Raw genomic sequence first — 20,162 nt, 5'->3', positions numbered from 1 at the left:
AAGGAAGGAAGGAAGGAAGGAAGGAAGGAAGGAAGGAAGGAAGGAAGGAAGGAAGGAAGGAAGGACCGACCCAGCTTTTTAGTGGTCTCTGTCTGCTCACTTATATTTTCCCATCTCTGTTCATTGTCAGCCATCAGCTGTAAATTCATACTCCTGCCTTTCCTCCTAGAGCAAGTATTCCTCTCCTTTTATGCGAACTGGGATAACATAACCTGCTAGATTTTTGTTTCAAGTACACGCAAATTGTGCGTGAGAGTTTTAGGAGTTTTCCTGTACATAAAGTGCACAGAATGTATGGCATCTATTTTAAGATTACAAGTGACCATCAGTAACATTTAGTGAGGAATTACTTTCTGCCAGGTCCCACACAGAGCACTTGATATTCACTAATTTCATCTATTTAATATTTTCGATAACCCATTATACAGACACAGAACACAGAGGCTCAAGAAGACAGCAAGTAGCTAAAGATCACACAGCTACAAAATAGTGGTATAAAGATTTGAACCTAGTATGCTGGACTCTAGAGTCTGGTGGTTAGAAAGTCCTCCTCCACCTGCACCCAATAACACAAATGTACTTTTTTTTTTTTTTCCCTCAAGATAGGACAAGTTGGGTAATCTGGGGAGAGGCTGTGTAAATCTATGCTCTCAACTCCCCTCTAGGTTGTTTCAAGTTATTGCAAGAATGGCCTACTCTAGGTAAGTTGTCTAGCTGTGTTTTATTTCACAGAACTAACTTTGAAGTGAAAGTGATGCTCATGATAAGAACAGAAACATTTGTCGGCTTCACTGTGTGTGCATGAGCCTCTATTAAGGGAATCAGTGTTGATTAATCACTAACCTCGTTGGTGTCTTTTGAGTTTTCCAGCAAATGCTTCTGAATGTGGGAAATAAGGTTTTTTAAAGTAACCAATCCTCTGCTATTGTTGTAAGGTTATTAGAGTTCAGCTTAGCTAGGTCTCCAATTTCAGTAGCAGGGGTAGTGTCTGATGACAAGGGGATACTAACTTAGTTTGAATGCTAAGGAGATACAGTGACATCTTTCACATGCAGATTTTAACATTTCAGTTTCTAAATGTGGATTGTTTTAAATTTTAGTGACTCTAACCATTTGCTCTTTGCCAATCTCCTTAATCGCCTCCAGTGCTTTTCTCCTTTCACATTTTCTACTTATTTGTTTAAATTATGTAATGGTTTTCCCACCTCTCTAATTAACCTTGTGGACAAAAAGATTTAGTACTTCCCTTTGTAAAACAATGACATTAGATCTTTTTCTTCCTTGCTTTCAGATATTCCCCAAGTAGGAAGTCAAGCCTTAAATGAGGCCCAGCACTGTCATTTAATATTCTAAGGAAGTAATCCAATTAGGTAGGTCTTTCATTTCTAGGTAAAAAGAGTTTCATCAGGAAACTGACTGCAAACTAAATACGGGAGGAGCACCCAGGAGAAGGAACACCCCAGATTCCTAAAAAGTTTACCAGTTGTAAAGCCTTCATTCCTCTTCTTTTAATCTGTACCACATTCCAAACTTATCATACAGTATTCTGCCTTAAGTTACAAGCTCCCTAAAAGCAGGGATGCTGTGAAGGATGTTCTTTGTCACAACTTCCCCACGCTCCTCCCACACAAAACATAATCTCTTGCACAAAGTATAAACTGTGCTTCTCATTTAAGTATTTATTGGACAGCGTTAATACTTTATGACAGACACAATATTAGGCTCTGCAGATTCAGCCTTGCGTGTTTTGCAGAGTTGTAGACAAAAGAGAAACATGAAAATACAAAGCCACCATCCAACTGGACTGTAGGACTGTTTTTCTTTTGCTCCTTGGTGGCAATTTTTAATTAAATCTGCATAGGCATTAAGTGATAGAAGCCAAAATGACAGAAGGCTCACTGCCTCCAAGAAGTTTCCAGAACCAATTCCTGCCTGGAAACAGGAAGGGCTTTCCTGCTGCGCGTGCTGCCGGGCCCTGTTGGCAAGGTACAGGCTTGCTCGGTTCACCTTTCCAAGCCCTTCCCCGATGTCCTGTGACATATTTCCCTTCTTCTTCTGCATCATACAGTCAGGGAACATTATTATCTCTTTATCTTAATGACCAAAGGGGCATTTTAATAACTCCTTCCTGAGGTGAACAGCAGTGTTCCAGAATCTAGAGCAAGAGACCTAAAATTAAATGGGCTTAGGTTACTTAATGTTAAAGAGTCCCTGAGCCTCTGTATAAGAGCCACTAATTGCTTGCTATTTTAATAAATTGGTATTGTTATTAATGAGTTGACTTATTTTTAAAAAAGTAGAGCATGCATCAAGAGTTGAAGATCCGTTTTGGCTGAGAGGAGATGGTCGCTTGGGGCTATGGAGGAGGCAGGACATTTTAACCTGAGAGCAGTATCCTCTTGTGTTTTAACAGATTATGTCTCTGGATTCTATAAATTTCAGAGTCATCAAGGGGTCTCGCTTCCAGGATTTCCTCTCTTCATATTTATGAGACTGACAGTTTTTCTGCTAAAAGTTCAGAGAACTATAGGTCATGGTGCAGATTTTTGTCAAAGAACTTACCGTGCAGAATTGGGTCACACTCAAAAAAGTTGTAGCAACCTTTTCAGTGATGCATTAGAAATTTTAAGCGACTAAAAAAATAAGCTTTAAGGACCCCTTTACCTTGGTTAAATATGAATAAATAAAAAGATCACCAGCTAAAAACTGCTCGGGTGATATTTATGCCTCTGAGCAATTATATTAGAAGCAGTTGACAAAGTTGACAAAAGTGGTTGTTTGAGGCTTTGGCTTTGGGGAAGGGTCATTGAACTAGGATTCATAAATGCTAACAAATGAGATCCATGAACCCCCTGATACGGTATGTGATATTTTGTGCATATGGACACTCTTCTGGGGTATGGGTGCATAGTTTTAATGATTCTCAACGATCCATGAATCAAAACAGCATTAAGAAAAACTGTTTTTGTTTTCTTTCCTTCCTTCCATCCTTTTATCCTTCCTTTATTCCCTGTAATTTTTTTTTTTTTTTTTGAGACAGAGTCTCTCTGTTGCCCAGGCTGGAGTGCAGTGACATGATCTCGGCTCACTGCAACCTCCGCCTCCAGGGTTCAAGCGATTCTCCTGCCTCAGCCTCCTGAGTAGTTGGGATTACAGTTGCACACCACCATGCCTGGCTAATTTTTGTATTTTTAGTGGAGATGGGGTTTCACCACATTGGCCAAGCTGGTCTTGAACTCCTGACCTCCTGATCTACCCGCCTCGGCCTCCCAAAGTACTGGGATTATAGGCGTGAGCCACCACGCCCAGCCTATTCCCTTTAATTTCTTCATGAAGATGGAGAGTCATAATACTTCTCATCAAGATGAGTGGCTGATCTTTAGCAAATGAGTATTTTCTACAGGATTAGGGAAATGTTCAGTGTGAGTTCTGTATATATACACAGAGTTTTAAGTATTTTGTTAACACATAATTATTAGGATTATTGAAACAAGGAAGGGCCATGATAATATTAACTCTCATATAGACGTAGTTTGTTCTTACTGTGCCATACTTGTCTACTGTTTTACTGTTTCCTTGTATTGCCATCACCATAAAATGTTTTGGGAATGAGGTGGTGGGGGTAGGATGAGGATAACAAAAATAAAATCATTACAGGTTATGTTCAAACCCTACAATAGTTTCATGATGAAACATACTTTTTTTTTTTTTTTCAATCTATGAAGCTGACATTCTTTCCTACATCATTTTATCTTTTGAATCCCATAGCCCACCTTTGCTGTTGAGGTGGACAAATGTTGACTGAGTCCCTAATGTGCACTAGAGCCTGTGTTCTGGGAATGCAAAAGATGACGGGAGGGCCGGGCACAGAGGCTCATGCCTGTAATCCCAGCACTTTGGGAGGCTGAGGCGGGCAGATCATTTGAGGTCAGGAGTTTGAGACCAGTCTGACCAAAATGGGGAAACCCCATCTCTACTAAAAAAAAAAAACAAAAAAAATTAGTCAGGCATGGTGGCGCTTGCCTGTAGTCCCAGCTACTTGGGAGGCTGAGACAGGAGAATCCGTTGAACCTGGGAGGTGGAGGTTGCCGTGCGCCGAGATCGTGCCAATGCACTCGTCTGGGCAACAGAGTGAGACTCTGTCTCAAAAAATAAAATAAAATAAAATAAAAACATATGAAGTACTGATGCACACTACATGGGTGAACATTGTAAACATTATTCTAAGGGAAAGAAGCCATGTACAAAAGCCCCCATATTGTATAATTCCATTTGTTTGAGATGTTGACAATCGGCAAATAGAGGTGGAGAGTAGGTTAGTGCTTTTCAGGGACTGGGGAAAGGGGGAACAGAGTGCTGGTGGACTTGGGGTTTCTTTTTGGGAGTGATACAAACTTTTTAGAATTAGTAAATGGTGATGTTTGCACAACAGTTTGAATAGACTAAAAACTATTGAATTGTACACTTTATAGGGTGAGTTTTATGGTATATGAATCATATCTCAATTTTTCAAAAAGGCAGTTGGGCTAAGGGAGACAGTCCTGGCCCTTGGGTACACAAGGTAATTGTTTTATTTATTGGCTAAAATTTCATGACATTCTTTAACTCACTGTCTCTTTCTTAAATATCAAGGGTACTCAACACCCTTTGTACCATCCCCATCTTTCTCATTTATAGGCTGTCTTTCCTTCTTCATTGTGTAGCATTCCTTTTCTTTTACATGTTATTCCAAAGTGGGAGACTATTAACGAATTCATTACAACTAACGTTTATCAGGCACCACTAGGAAACAGAGGATTTCTTTTTCACAGTTTGAGTTTTCCTTGGTGACAAAAAGACCTAATATTTGGTTGACAAAAGCAAGATGAAGAATAATTCATTATGATGTATTGCGTACATCAACGACTCAGGAAGAACAGAAGCAGAAAGGGATGCTAGCATCCTATGGAAGAGGACACAGGGCCAGGCCTTGGCCTCATCACAATAAACCATCTGTAGCTCCTTGCACAATAACGTCAGCACCAAAAAAACCAAACAAACAAAAAAAAAAACTTAGAAGACAAATGTAAGAAACGAGGACTCATGCAAGCCAGTAATCTGTCTTTTCAGCTTGTAAATACGAATAGCATAACTGTGACGGTTAAAGAGAATAATGCAATATAGAGGATACCTCCCAATGACGATGAACACATCCTTTTACTTTAAAGTTATCACTTCAGCTTCTCTAAAACTATCTTTGTTTATCTACTGCATGTATGTTTCTGAGATACAAAGTATTCATTTACATAGTGCAGACTCTAAGAATTGACCTTTTCTGATGCTGCTGGCATTTCATTCACTGCAGTAATGACCTCCATTTCATCTTATAGCTTCTAATATTTTGTAATTATTGAACATTTATGTGTGTATATACATATCACATTCATATTTAAATCTCTAAAAGAAAAGACTATAACTAAGTTAGCAAGTATGCCCAGCTCTACATATTTGCATCAAGATAATGCCCAGCTCTACAGAGATTTGCATCGAGATAACCTGTTCTCTTCACAGTTTGTGGTCACTTATGATAGTACTAACTAATTGCTTAGTAAAATTGAATCCAGAATTGCTCATATAGTTTCAATGTTTGTTAAAACACCTAGCTTATATTTCTTCAACTTTTGTTTCTTTTCATAAAAAAACTCTTTATAATGAATACACATGTCACTGTACGTCACTATAGTTACTCAGTTATTAAAAACCATTTCAGACAATAGTCCACTTTCTACCCTGCCTCCTTTCAAAATGATGCTTTGGATGCGGGGTGCAGTATTAGTGATCCCCAACTCGATATACAGGTGTCTAGTTTCAAACGTGAAACTTCTCCCATCACATTGTTCTAATGAAAGCATGGCGAGTAAGTTCACTGACCTGGTTTCACAAGGCCTGACTTTGATTCCTTCTTATATCGAGAGGACTGAATGCTTCCTTCACCAACCATTCCAATCGTGCATTTCTTTCTGGTGAAGTCTTCATCACTTCCAGGGCAAAAGCCAATGGGGCTGTTTCCAGCATCTGAGGGTGTCTTCACAGGAGACACTGACTGGCTGCTAGGACAGCCTGTGTCATCTAGAAGACAGGAATCAATAGGTGTTAATTGATGAGGAGGAAATCAATGATGACGATGAGAAGCCATGCGGTGCGCCACACACACACACACACGTGCTCTCGCACACATCCACTCTGCTTATGAAGCCCAGGTTAACTGCTGTGGGGACTCTCCCTTCATGACGCTCCTTCATTTCTCCATATTTTCATGCAAAACCTTTTTTTTTTTTCCAGACAGTCTCGCTGTGTCACCGAGGCTGAAGTGCAGTGGTGCGATCTCAGTTCATTGCAACCTCTGCATCCCAGGTTCAAGCAATTCTGGTGCCTCAGTCTCCTAAGTAGCTGGGATTACAGATGTATGCCACCAGGCCCGGGTATTTTTTTGTGTATATTTTAGTACAGACAGCATTTCACCATGTTGGCCAGGCAGGTCTCAAACTCCTGGCCTCAAGTGTTCCACCTGTCTCAGCCTCCCAAAGTGCTGGGTTTACAAGCATGAGCCACCACGCCTGCCCCCTTGTAAGCTTTTTGACACAAATATTTCTGTAACACTCATTTTGTCAAACATAAAGTCACATCTGTTTCAACACTTTATATAGTGTGTTTTTGGGTCATATGTGTCCATAGATTTTTGGAAGTGTTTAGCAATAAGAAGTTCACCAGAACAACTAGGATCTTTAGGGTGAACTCTTCAGAGTTTATGTCTGGAAGGTAAAGTTACTTGAATATTATTGACCATATCCAGTTTTGGATCACTTGACCCATCAGTTGGTTAACAGAGTTTGAAAGATAAGTCATCTGACTTCAGGGTTCAAAGAAGCAGAGAGAAGTGATCCTGTTTTATCATACACACACAACCAAAAATATATAAATCAGATATATTGCTGTCTGGAGTAAACTGGAAAGATGAAAATGATATTCAGATTAGAAACATTCCTTTAACTTTCAAGTAACAGATTATTACCAGGGTGATTATATTAAGTTAATATGCACGATAGGAAGTGACCTGTGTAGATGCTTATTATTGAAACAGGAAAGTCATACTGCTGACTCCTAGAAATGCTTTCCATATTTATTAAAGTACTTATGATGGTTGGTTAATTCATTTGTATTTTAATGAGCAGAACTGAATTGGACCTCAAAGTCAAATCAATATTACTTAAAAGATCATCTACTCAAACTGATCAATTAGTGGTAAATTTACATTACTAAATAATCTTTATTATATGAAGATGTTTTGACGCCAGAGTTACTTTAGTAACTCATTAGACAAAACAACAAATAAAGACATTTAGTACTAATAACTTTTCAGACATCTTGTGAATATTAAGGGAGCTAAAATAACATGCCATCTACCAATGGCTATCTTAAAACTCTACAGCTTGAATAAAGATAGAAACAGAATTAGGCTTGAATAAAACATGGTGATTGCTAGAATCCATCTAAAGAAAGAATTACCATTACTTCATTTTTTGGACTTTATTTCATTTTTCAATTACAAAATATCCCAATTCCTGGAACAGAGTGAAGTTGGCACTAATAAAATGACTTATTTCTCTCGATAATAGTGTTTTGACTTTTCGGTGTATTAGCAGATGCAGGACCTCTGTGGTCTGTTTCTGGAAGTGAATGGTTTTTAGTGTGCTGCTCATGCCTGCAGTCTTTGGGCTCTTTTAAACATGCTGCGTTCTTCCTGAACTGAAGAAACTCTGGCCCTGAATGACAGGGTGATGAGAACCCTTCCTGGTGGCTGTTGCTCGGTTCTTTCATCATTCACTGCCCTTGCCTTTCCCTTACACTCACACACCCCAGGCTTCAACCCAAAGATATTTGAGCTCCTTTTTAAAGGTGCAAAGCTGTTAATTACTCAGACACAGATTCCAGCAATTTTACAAGGCACAACAGGTCTGCACAATGTCTCAGGAGAGTCTCTCTTAATTCCTATCCCAAAGCAGATAAATGAATGAAATCTAATCATTCAACATTCCCTGTTGTCTTTAACATTATTTCCTTATGAATCAGTTCCATAAATCACTTCTTTTGAAAGAGAGATGTCCCCACAAAATAAAAGTCTATGCTTCAGAGTGTCTACCCTAAAAAACTCAGTTTTCCTGAAAACTCTCAGACTCACAAGGATAAAATTAAAAAATTTCCAGCATTGAGAAATTCTGTCAAAATTATACCTTCAGTTCTATTACATTTTCTGCAGTTAAATGAGAAAGAATGTGTGCGCACCATGTTTTCAGTGCTATTCCTTTCAAGGATTAAGTGCTGGGGTCTGGTTAAAATTTGAGGACTGAAATTATTTAGAGTGGTGGCAGTGTGGAAGAGGTAGTAGCAATTTTTACCCTGGAGTGTGATACCTCACCTGTCATCAGTATTTACAGCCAGGATCTCCAGAAGCAGGGAAGGAACATCACACACCGGGGCCTGTCACGGGGAGGGGGGAGGGATTGCATTGGGAGTTATACCTGATGTAAATGACGAGGTGATGGGTGCTGACGAGTTGATGGGTGCAGCACACCAACATGGCACAAGTATACATATGTAACAAACATGCACATTATGCACATGTACCCTAGAACTTAAAGTATTTAAAAAAAAAAAAAAAAAAAACCTAAATAAATACTGAACTTTGGATCCATCTTACAGGATTGAAATTACTACAAAAAATCTCTTAACTTTCTACTCTTGTGCTTCATATGGTGTATGTGGGGGGGAATAATAGGAATATAAGACATGGTCTTTCATTGGTTAAATGAATATGTATCAAGTCCTTGCACTGAGCCAGCCCACAGGCACTGTACCCAGGCCCCATCCTGGTGGAGTTTATAGATAAGCCAAAAGGATCTGGGTACATGTCACTCACAATGCACAGTTCTTGTAAACTGGCAAGTCTGATAAAGTTAATCCATATCCAAGAAAATCTGTGGGTTATGTGGGAAGCCTGGGGCATTTGCCTGTTTTGTGCATCCGACACTAACAAAGGAATCTAGTTTCAGAAAGGGCAGGGCCATGAATTTTCCTACTACAGAGGGCACACTTGAGCTATGTGAAGTAAGACCCCAGCAAAGGCACAGAGCTTCATGTGCTAGGGAGTAATCTGAGGTATTTTTCTTTGTGCAACACGAAAGAAGTTATCTTTACAAGTCTTGTTTAGGGCTCCTTCTCTGTTCTCCCTCCTCCTCTCTTCCTCTTCATGGCCAGTTGCAAGCTGACCACCAGTTCAAATGAAGATAACACTCCTTTTCAAAATTCTATGAAAAATATTCTTAGTTCCAATTTATCTGAGATTTTTTTTCAAGACCTAAATGACTTCTGCTTCATTAAACAATGAAATAATTTAAGTATCTATCTACCACCTATCTATCTATTCTATCTATCTATCTATCTATCTGATTTTTTTAAGACAGAGTCTCACTCTGTCGACTAGGCTGGAGTGCAGTGGTGTGATCTTGGCTCACTGCAGCTTCCACCTCCTGGGTTCAAGTGATTCTCCTGCCTCAGCCTCCCGAGTAGCTGGGATTACAAGCGTGTGCCACCACACTCAGCTAATTTTTGTATTTTTAGTAGAGATGTGGTTTCTCCATGTTGGCCAGGCTGGTCTTGAACTCCTGGCCTCAAGTGATCCGCCTGCCTCAGCCTCTCAAAGTGCTGGGATTATAGGTGTGAGCCAGCGTGCCTGGCCACATTTACTCTGAGATTCTAAGAATAGTAAAGCCAAGCTGATGTTCTTTGGTTGTTTAGATCTAACCTTACCATACTAAACTACATGTAGACCAAGCACATATTAAAGAGATTTATTTATTAAACCTGTTTCAGTTAAACTATGTGAATGTGTCTTCTGTTTCCTGCTGCTGCCTGACTGCTGAATTTTCCTGTACAATCTATCGATTTATAAAGATAGATTTATAATTTTAGCTTTTATAAGTTATGTTAGTATAAAGAAATTATAGATTTCTTTATATGAATGATATAAGATTTCTAATGTGAGAAAACTCTAGGCAGGAAATTGCAGAAATACTGAATAATCTGCCCCCAAAGTGCGGGATGTTTCAAATTTCCAGAAGAATGACTGGCAAAACTATGAACATTTTAGTATGGTTTTGCCATAGGGACGCTTTGCTCCAAGGTTTTAGGGAAGAAGATGTAGAAGACTGTTGGTCTATTAGAGAGAGAAGAATTTACATCACAGACATGTGTGTGTGCGCGCACACACACATACACACCCCTCTTACAGAGGGGGTGTATAAAACTCTTGCAGAGTTGAGTTTTTACATTTCTTTCTTCATTATTCGAGGTAAGTATAACTTTACTTAAAAAACATGGGACCACTTTACATGCTTTATACAGTGTGATCCATTTGAAAATATGGGGCAGTTTCCTTCCAGGGGCTGCTATTTTAAATCCTCCTTAGACAGGTCCCGCATAGCCTCTGGTGGAACTCAGGTAAACATTACCTTCCTCAAGGCCACATCTAAATGATCACCTTCTAAGTAAAGGAGACTAATTTACATGTCTCCTTGATTTTATTAGAAATTGGTTCTTTGGTTGTTGTTCTTGTTCATTTGCTTAAAATTGGTGAACACACAGGATTAAGGGTAGTAGCAAGAATACTCACAGATCCAGGAACCTCAGAGGTTGTGGGCTATCTAAAGTACTGTTAAAAATATATGCCTGTGGAATGGAATAGTTTCCAAATTGTCATCAAGAAAATAAAAAACATGCCAAGTTCTATAAAGATAGATGGGAAAAACCAGCAACTATTACAATTTTGTAGCCTAGATGTTGTTTAAAAATGATGTTAAAAATCTGTATTTCCTCTCTCTTTACATTACAAGGTCTTTGAAATATAGGATATAGTTAATAATTATGCAATTACTTATATTTCTGAAAAATATGTGCCTAAGTACCTTAAAAATACTTTGAATCTCATTTTAAATGTACTTGCTAAATTAAATTAAATCTGTTGAGGTTGTTAAAATTTTAGCTTAACTTTTAAATTATAAAACATGTAATTCTCATTGTGTGAAATTTGAAGTACAGAAAAGTATAAAGAAGTAAAGAATAAAATAAAGACACACTATTCTCCTATAATTGTGTTACCCAGAAAAATATTTTCTGTTTGCTTTTTGTTTTATCCAATTTTCAACATATATTTTAGACAGTTTCATTATCTGTCATCGAAAATTTCTCCCTGGAACTTGCTAGGCTAGAAAGAAAGAAGCTATTAAAGACTAACGAGAACCAATGCAAAGGAGGCCTCATTGGTCAACAATGAAATAATTTGAGTACCAAAAAGAACAATAAATTCAAATGACTGATAATCACTGGATATATAAAAAAATCTGAGTTCATGGTCATATAAAAAACACATTATAGAGATAGAGAAAGGCCCCTTTCACCCCCAAAATGCCTAAATCCCTGGAAATCAATGGAAATGATCTAAGGACCAATTCTTTATATTGAAAATTGGCAATTAAAAGGAAATAATTAGCATATATTTTTATTGTAAAAAGTGTTCCTATATAAACTGTATCTCAGTAGAACTGAAATCATTCATTGTTATTGGAAAGTTTGTCCTTACAAAAGCATTCTGGCTAATGAAAGCAGATGGAATAACAGAAATATAAAGTTGCTATTCTGCAACCTCGAATGAAATAATTGATTTAGGCAACAACACATAATAGATAAAACCATTAGACAAAGTCTAATAGAGAGCTTACAGTGGAGGGATCAGGCCTTACCCAAATGTACCCATTGAGTCGTCTTCCCATCACCAACAGTGAGAAAACCCCTTTGACGGGATGTGAGATGAGGCATGCAGCACTCCCTATGAAGAATTCTTGACACACACACAAACACACAATTGCCCCCAAATCCAGTCAAGGCTTTAAAGCTAATAATGTTCACCTTATGAAATATATAGAAAACAGAATAATGAGTTAAATTAGAGATTGGCAAACTGCAGCCTGCAGGGCAAATTTGGTCCACTGCCTGTTTTTGTAAATAAATTGTTATTGGAACACAGCCATGCCCAACCCTTTATATATTGTCTATGGTGGCTTTCAAGGCTACAATGGCAGAGAGTTGAATAATTGCAACAGAGGCTATCTAGCCAACGAAATAAAAAATATTTGCTATCTGGCCCTTTATAGAAAAAGTTTGTTGACTTCTGGGTTAAATGATACTACAGGGAAGCAAATAGGCACTTTTGAGAAAATCTGGGATATTTCATCATTCTCTGTCATACCAAGGAATTATGTTAATCATGTTAGAAAGTAAAAGGGCACTGTGATTATGTAAGAAAATGTGCTTTTTTTTAAAAAAAAAGAAGTTATGCATGCTGAGGTACGTTGGTAGACAAGAAATGACATGATGTCTGGAGATTTGCTTTAAAATGCTTCCACAAAGAAAAGAGAGACATAACAAATACAGGAATATCTTGCTATCATTTGATCTAGATAAGTGGGTAATAAGCACATGAGAGTTCACTGCACTGTTCTCTGTTGTTGAGTATGCTTTTTAAAAGTTTCAAAATATTTTATTTGATTTCTGGAAAGCATTATCCTAAAGGAGTACTGATTTAAAATAGACATAAACATCACTTTTAAAATGTGTTTGTTTATTTTCAGACAGAGTCTCACTCTGTTGCCCAGGCTGGAGTGCAGTGGAACAATCATATCTCGCTTCAGACTCCAACTCCTGGCTCATGCGATTATTCCACCTCAGCCTCCCTAGTAGCTGGAACTACAGGCTCAGGTCACTGTGTTCAGCTTATTTTTATTTATATATTTTTTTAAGAGACAGAATCTTGCTTTGTTGGACAGGCTGGTCTCAAACTCCTGAACTTAAGTGGCCCTCCCACCTTGGCTCCCAAAATGCTGGGATTACAGGTGTGAGTCACTGCTCCCAGCCACACACAGCAGTTTTAAAGACCAATGCTTCCTGTAGGAAGTATTAGTTTGTTTTAATTTTTCTCACTATTATTAAAATTGCTTTACTACACATTTTATAGATACATCCTTGGTCAAATCTTTGATGAGCTCACAAAATGTATGTCTAATGGAATTACTAAAACTTCCAAGAAGTTTGAGACAACTTATATTCCCATTATTGTATGAACATACTCCACTTATTAAATACCTGCCAATACTAAATATTATTTGCTTTTCATTTTTTAAGTTAATTAAAAATAAAATTTTGATGTCTTAATTTACATGTATTTAATTGTTTGTGAAGCTCAATGTCTTTGTATGTTCATTGACCTTTTAAATTTATTCTATGAATTGTTCAAATCCGTGATAATTTTTCTGTTTGGATGTTCAGGTTTTCTTACCAATCTGTAAGAACTCTTTATATATTAAAAGCGTCAACCCTTTGTCATATTTCACTGTATATTGTTTGCTTTTGACTTTATAATGTTTTTGACATTCAAACCTTGCTCTATTCTGTCAAATCTCTCCATACGTTTCTTTGTGATTTCTTCCAATACTTTTATGCTTAGAATGTTCTTTTATTACTTAAAGATCAACTAAATATTTGCCTGTACTTTCTCCTAGATATTTATAGTTTCACTTTCATTTAAATTAAATCTATCTGGAATCCATTTTAAAATGTGGTATGAGGGTTAGATGCTAACTTTATTATTAATATTGTAATTTTAAGGAAGTCTACCACATTACTTTGCAATGCTTTTATGATGAAAATTTGAAAGCAACAAATACTTTTTGCATAATTCATTTATATATTTCAAAACATTAGATTGCCCAAAGTGTGTATGTGTCATAAACTTTCCTGATAATTAAACAAAAATGCCTAAAAACCAGTGCCATCAAACACATTTGGTGGCAATTATGATGACCAAGTCCCTATTAAAATCTTCTAGCTGAGGCTGACAGATCGCTTGAATCCAGGAGTTTGAGACCAGCCTAGGAAACATGGTGAAACCTAGTCTCTACAAAAAATACAAAAATTAGCTGGGCATAGTGGTGCATACCTGTAGTCCCAGAGGAGGTTGCAGTGAGCCACAATTGCAAAACTGCACTCCAGCCTGGGTGTCCGAGTAAGACCCTGCCTCAGAAATAATCTTCTTACACCAATTACAGGTAAGAATAAAACACCAAGTTCAAAAAATTACAACTATTAATAAAATATGTCTTCAAAGTCCAAGAAGCATCTCTAAAACTGCGGGCTCCTTTTTGAATGTAGATCTCAGAGCCCACTGGCTTTCAAAGATGTTGAACTAAACAATTCCAGAAGACACTTAAAAATAACATCCATGGAGGAAAATATGATTTTGTGGCATAATGTTTTGAAACATTCACTTATGGTTTGATTCTGTTCGATGTTCAGTTGTATAATTATTTTTTGGGGGGAAGTTATTGCTAGTTTAAAGAAACATTATTTTAAACTACATGGAAATCTAGTTGATTCTCATGAACAATGGAAGCATTTACTGACTGCTTATTCATCCATTCAACAAATATTTATTGAATATCTACCATGTGTCAGACACTAACATAGCTCTTATTATGCTTATTGCTCCAGATACTGGCATTTTTGAAGATAGTTTAATGGAGATAGATAACATGTCACAACTTAAACTCATGATTAATATAAACCATGTGAAATTCTTATCACAAACCTTTCAGTACATTTATAAGGCAAGAAGACTAACATTTATTAAGTACCTGTCATGTGGCAAATGCATTAATTATTATCATATAATTTTAATAATATGTTACTGTTGGAAAATGGAGGCTCAGAGAGGTTAAAAATTTCATGGGCCCAGAGCTGCTGGGCAATTGACTCAGGATTGAAAGTCAGGTTTGTCTGACAAAGTGCCTGTTTGCTCACCACCGTAAGCTAGCTGTTTTCTAAAGTTTTCAACTTATGTTTGTTCCAAGAGGAAACATCAGCAATTCTGGGAATGCCCAAATTAAAAACAGACAAAGGAAGCTATTAGAAAGAACTCATCTCATAATAAACAGCCCACAGAAATTGGAGGCAAGAAACTCTTTCTAGTTGTTTCCAGTATTCCTGCCTCAACACATGTAGCCATATAAAATGTGTGCCATTTTGATAATTTTGAATTCTACGTTTTCAATAGCACACCTTGAATTTCTATTCCTTCACTCAATTTTAGCATCTTTTTGTAGTGAGAACTCAGAGATCTACAGAGCTCTAAAATCTGCTTCAGTATTATACAACATGTCACTAACCAGTGGCTGATGTTGAAGTGTATACATCTCATCCATTCATCCACTTATTTTTTTCTACAAATAATTATTGATTCCCTACGTGTGTCAGGTATTGTTCTAGATATTAGGGAGGTAATGCTGCGTGAGACACTAAGATCCTTGTTCTTAACAAGTTCATATTCTAGTGATGAGGAGAAACAGTTAATAAGTTTAAAAAAATACATAAAAAGATATTTTCGGGCCAGGTGAGGTAGTGATAGCTCATGCCTGTAATTGCAGCACTTTGGGAGGCCATGGTGGGAGGATAGCTTGAGCCAAGACTTTGAGATCAGTCTGAGAAATGCAGGGAAACCACATCTCTCTTTTTTTTTTTTTCTGAGACAGGGTCTCACTCTGTCACCCACGCTGGAGTGTAGTGATCAGGGCTCACTGCAGCCCCCATCTTCTGGGCTCAGGTGATTCTCCCACCTCAGGCTCCCATGTAACTGGGACCAAAGGTGTGTGCCCCAACAGCCAGCTAATTTTTTCTTTTTATTTTTCTTTTTTTGTAAATGGGATCTCAATATGTTGCCCAGGCTGGTCTCGAACTCCTGGGCTTAAGTGATCCTTCCACCTTGGCCTTTCAAAGTCCTGGGATTATAGGCATGAGCCATTGCACCCAGCCAGAGGCCCTCATATCTTCAAAAAAAAAAAAAAAAAATTAAAGTTAGCTGGTCATGTCTATAGTCCCAACTGCGCAGGAGACTGAAGTGGGAGGACTGCTCAAACCCAGGAGGTCAAGGCTGCAGTGAGCTGAGGTCATGCCACTGCACTGCAGCCTGGGAGACAGAGTGACATCCATCTCAAAAAAAAAAAAAAGATATTTGGGATTTACTGTTAATGAAGTATACCCAATGATATTATTTAGACTAGGTGGGAGGTGGGAAGCTACTTCATTACATGTATTGTCATACAAGGCTCCTGAAGAGGTCATTTGACTCTAAACCAAAAAAATGAGAAGGAAATAATCACACAAAAGGCAGAGAAAACAAGGAAAAGAATTCCAGGTACAGAGAATAAGTACAAAAAGCTCTGAGATAGGCAGGAATATGGTGCATTAAGGAAACCAAAAAGAAGAAGAGCGGTGGGGAGAGAATGATGATGCGGGCAAAGGAATGCAGTAGCCCAAGTAGTGAAGAATTTTAGGTCAGTTATCTTGACTTTTATCAGATGTGCAACAGAAACTGCAGTGTGCACTACATATGAGATAACAAAAATTTAGCCTGTGCTTATAATGGAGAACAGACTGAATCAGTGATAATATATCTAGCTAATATTTACTAAGTGCCTATTAACTACCAAGCACTGTTCTAAACACTTTACTTCTAAACACTGTTCTTAAACACGTCTTAACTAACTTAATCTAATATCCCTCCGAGATAGGCACTGTTGTCATCCTGATTGGCAGGGGTCATACAAAACTAGCACTAGTGTTTATGCCACCTGTCCAAGCTTATCATCAGTAAGTGACAGAGTTGTAGTATGAATCCAGACAAGCTAACATCAGAGCCTCTTTGTTAACCACTATGTTGCATGGCTCCTTTAAGAATGAAAGGAGAGAAGCAAATAAACCCATTTGGAGGCCACTACCATAGTAGAAATGAGAGGTAACAATGGCTTGACTCAAGTGGTAGTAGTGAAAATTGAGAAAAGTAGATATGTTTGAGATAAATTTGGAAAAATAATTGAAAGCATTTATTTATAGTAATGAAAAATGGGAAAGGATTAAGAATGTCTTCTAGGTTTTTTTCCTAAACAAGTAGGTACATGGCAGTCATTTCTGAATTGGAGAAAAATGCGTTTATGAGTGTGTGGGGGTGAAATCAAGAATTCTGGTTTTGCTATGTTACATTTGAGACACAAATTAAACATGACCTTGGAGATATCAAGTAGGCACTTGGATAAGTGAGCCTGGGACCCAGGGGGGAAGTCTGGAGCATCATCACCCTACAGGTGAGACTTTGAAAGACACAGGCCTGGATATAAGCCCTTGGGGAGGACAGGAGAAGAGGCCAACAAGGTGACTTGAAAGGCAGGAGGAACGCTCAGCAGAGCGGTTCACAGAAGCCACGGAGGAAAATCTTTCCTAGGAGGGGGGCTTATTCAATTATGCTGAGTGCTGCTGAGAGGTCAAGGAAAATGAGGGCAGACGAGGGGAATATTAGATTTGCCAACGTGGTCACTCACGTGCTTGCCGGGACACATTGTGGAGCCAGGATTTTGGAGAAGTTTTGCCATGAAGAGGAGCAGAGAAACAGGATGGCAGTTGCAAAGAAATGGGGGGGGGGGTCTTTTGCAAATAAAGGGCAGTTGTAAAGAAGGAAGGGAGCTCTTTTTTCTTTATAGATGGGGTGTGCGTAGGTGCTAATGGAAATTAGCTTGTCAGAGTGACTGAAATGAACACCTCACACTAAGACATGTAACTTACATCCACAAAAGCAAAGTGGAGAGTGGAGTAATTATTTACTGAGTGCCTTCCTTGTTTCTTGGAGACAAAATAATCACTTCACGGATAAACATTCCCAGGATTTCTGAGCTATTTTGGAGCTTCGAGTGCTCCCATAAAAGTCACTCTGGTGAAGCCCTGGGCAGTAAAGGAGGACGCAGGGCCAGGTGAGGTAAGCTCCATTTCTGCAGACGACTGCGTGCTTTCTCTCTGGAACACGGGCCGAGTACTTGGTTTCTACCAAGCATCAATTTGTTTGATTTGGACTAGCAGCCCATGAAGAAGGAATCTGGAGGAGAAAATATTTGGTCCAAATATTTAATGTAGAATGAGTAATGAATCTACCTAGATGTTCTGGTGAGGGAGGAGTTGGTGTTGAAACTGGGAAACAGAGGGTGACAGAAGAAAACTGAGCCCTGGCATGGGGGTGGTGAATTTGTCTTTCAGAAGAACTTTATCTTATTTTTTCTTTCATACGGTTATGATCTTTCCAAAATAGGCATGTTACAAATCTTTCTGACCTTCCCTCTCCTTAGCATTATGGGTTTATTTGCAGTTTCTAGGCCATGCCTTTTTAAAGGCTGTTTCTTTTTTAAGTTTCCTTGGTAGGAGAAGATAAAGGAGAGGGAGAAGAAAGAGAACTAGAAAGGTAGGAAGGGAAGAAGAGAGAAAGAGAGACAGAGAGACAGAGCCCAAGAAGTTATTTCTCTTCTTTTTTTGAGACAGAGTGTCACTCTTGTTGCCCAGACTGGAGTGCAGTGACGTGATCTCGGCTCACTGTAACCTCCCCCTCCAGGGTTCAAGCGATTCTCCTGCCTAAGCCTCCTGAATAGCTGGAATTACAGGTGCCTGCCACCATGCCTGGTTAATTTTAGTAAAGTCGGGGTTTTGCCATGTTGGCCAGGCTGGTCTCAAACTCCTGACTTCAGATGATCTGCCCGCCTCGGCCTCCCAAAGTGTTGGGATTACAGGCATGAGCCACCGTGCCCAGCCCCAAGAAGCTAGTTCTTAACCTCTTGAAAAACTTATAATAAAATAACTACAAACCACTTTAAAGGCATCTGAATTAAAATGAGCTGTCTTGTAGCAATGTGAGTATTTTTTCCTTTCCTTTCCATTTTTCTTCACAGTTAGTATCTGAAAATGGTAATGGTTAAGATAGGGTAAGGGATAAAAATGAAAAAATAAAAAAATAAAAAGCACTGTTCATCATACAGTTTACGTAATTGCTACATCTGAGTTTTTTCTATTTTGAAAAAAAGAATTGTTTTAGATAACATTTATATCATGGAATTTACTTCTTTTTTAGAAAAAAGAACAAAGGAAGAAAGCAGAGTCAAAGAAAAAATATAGTCTAATTACAGTGACATTCATAATACAAAGTTCTAAATTATGAAAATTAGTCTCATAGACAAAATGTTCACCCACAGAAGAATAGTTGAACAAATTATGGTCCTCCATAGAGTGACACGCCATGCTGTCATTACCATGAATGAGGGGGTCTTCCTTGTGCTGACAAGCAATGACAGGTGCAGGTCCTGCCTGGAATATGCATTCCTTGAGGGCAGGAAGAGCCATGCCAGTAGTGTTCATTGCTCTAGCTCAGCAACTAGAAAACTGCCTTGCACAGAATAAGTATTCAATAAATATTTGCTTAATGAACAGAAAGGATCACAGATCAATATAGCATGATTTCACTTTGGCAAAAAGCAAAGCAAAATACATCATATAAATGTGACTAGCTCCAGTCTCATATATGCGTTTGTATATTTTATAACAAATATGTTTTTGTTACTTCTGAATTTAAAAATAAAAATACAATTAGCATTAAAGAAAATATAATCCTCACAAACACTCCAGAATCAATAGAAGGGTAGCCTAAGATCCAGAGGGTCTTAAGAATTCTGAGTTAGGTCAGTCTCTAACAGTGATCCTATCTGACTGGTCACCCACACACAAAAAGAATAAAGACTGAGCCAGCTGGTAAAGAGGCAGAGCCCAGAGAAAATCCACACTGAGCAGGGAAAGGTTGAAGCATATGATTTCCAGTGTGATGGGTGAATGCTGTGTGATCTCAACAATAGCACAGGTGTGCATTTGAAAACTTGGTTTGGGTTCCCTAAAAAGAGGGAACAGTCAACCTGAAATAACAGGTCTCCTTCTGGAGCCAGAGAAGCCTAGCAGCTGGCAGGGAAGCTTCAGAGCATGAGGACTGTATCCAGCAGTGGCCAGGGCACCAGGTTAGGAGGCATTTTCTGCTCTAGTCAGTGGGAAGAGACTGGGACTTTCTCAGAATAAAAACCACCTGGAGGGTGGGGTAGGGTGGTGACTAGTGTCAAATGAGACTCCTGGGAAACACGAAAATATGGCCTATACTAATTATCTTT

The 20,162-nt window shown here is 38.4% G+C and overlaps 1 protein-coding gene across 4 annotated transcripts in view; it reads right to left on the bottom strand.

Annotated features, from left to right (window-relative positions):
* The window catches only part of SYBU (syntabulin (syntaxin-interacting)), a 123,154-nt gene that overhangs the window by 38,793 nt on the left and 64,199 nt on the right, over positions 1-20,162 (bottom strand). For all 4 annotated transcript variants that reach the window (XM_011968364.1, XM_011968366.1, XM_011968365.1 and 1 more), the window contains exon 2: positions 5,911-6,108. In XM_011968364.1, the coding sequence (XP_011823754.1) occupies positions 5,911-6,108 (198 nt within the window). The remainder of the gene's footprint in view (positions 1-5,910; positions 6,109-20,162) is intronic.

The sequence above is a fragment of the Mandrillus leucophaeus genome, unplaced genomic scaffold (genome assembly GCF_000951045.1).
Source record: "Mandrillus leucophaeus isolate KB7577 unplaced genomic scaffold, Mleu.le_1.0 Scaffold840, whole genome shotgun sequence".
Classification (NCBI taxonomy): domain Eukaryota; kingdom Metazoa; phylum Chordata; class Mammalia; order Primates; family Cercopithecidae; genus Mandrillus; species Mandrillus leucophaeus.
The sequence above is the reverse complement of the archived record's forward strand: the minus strand, read 5'-3'. Positions and strand labels throughout refer to the sequence as shown.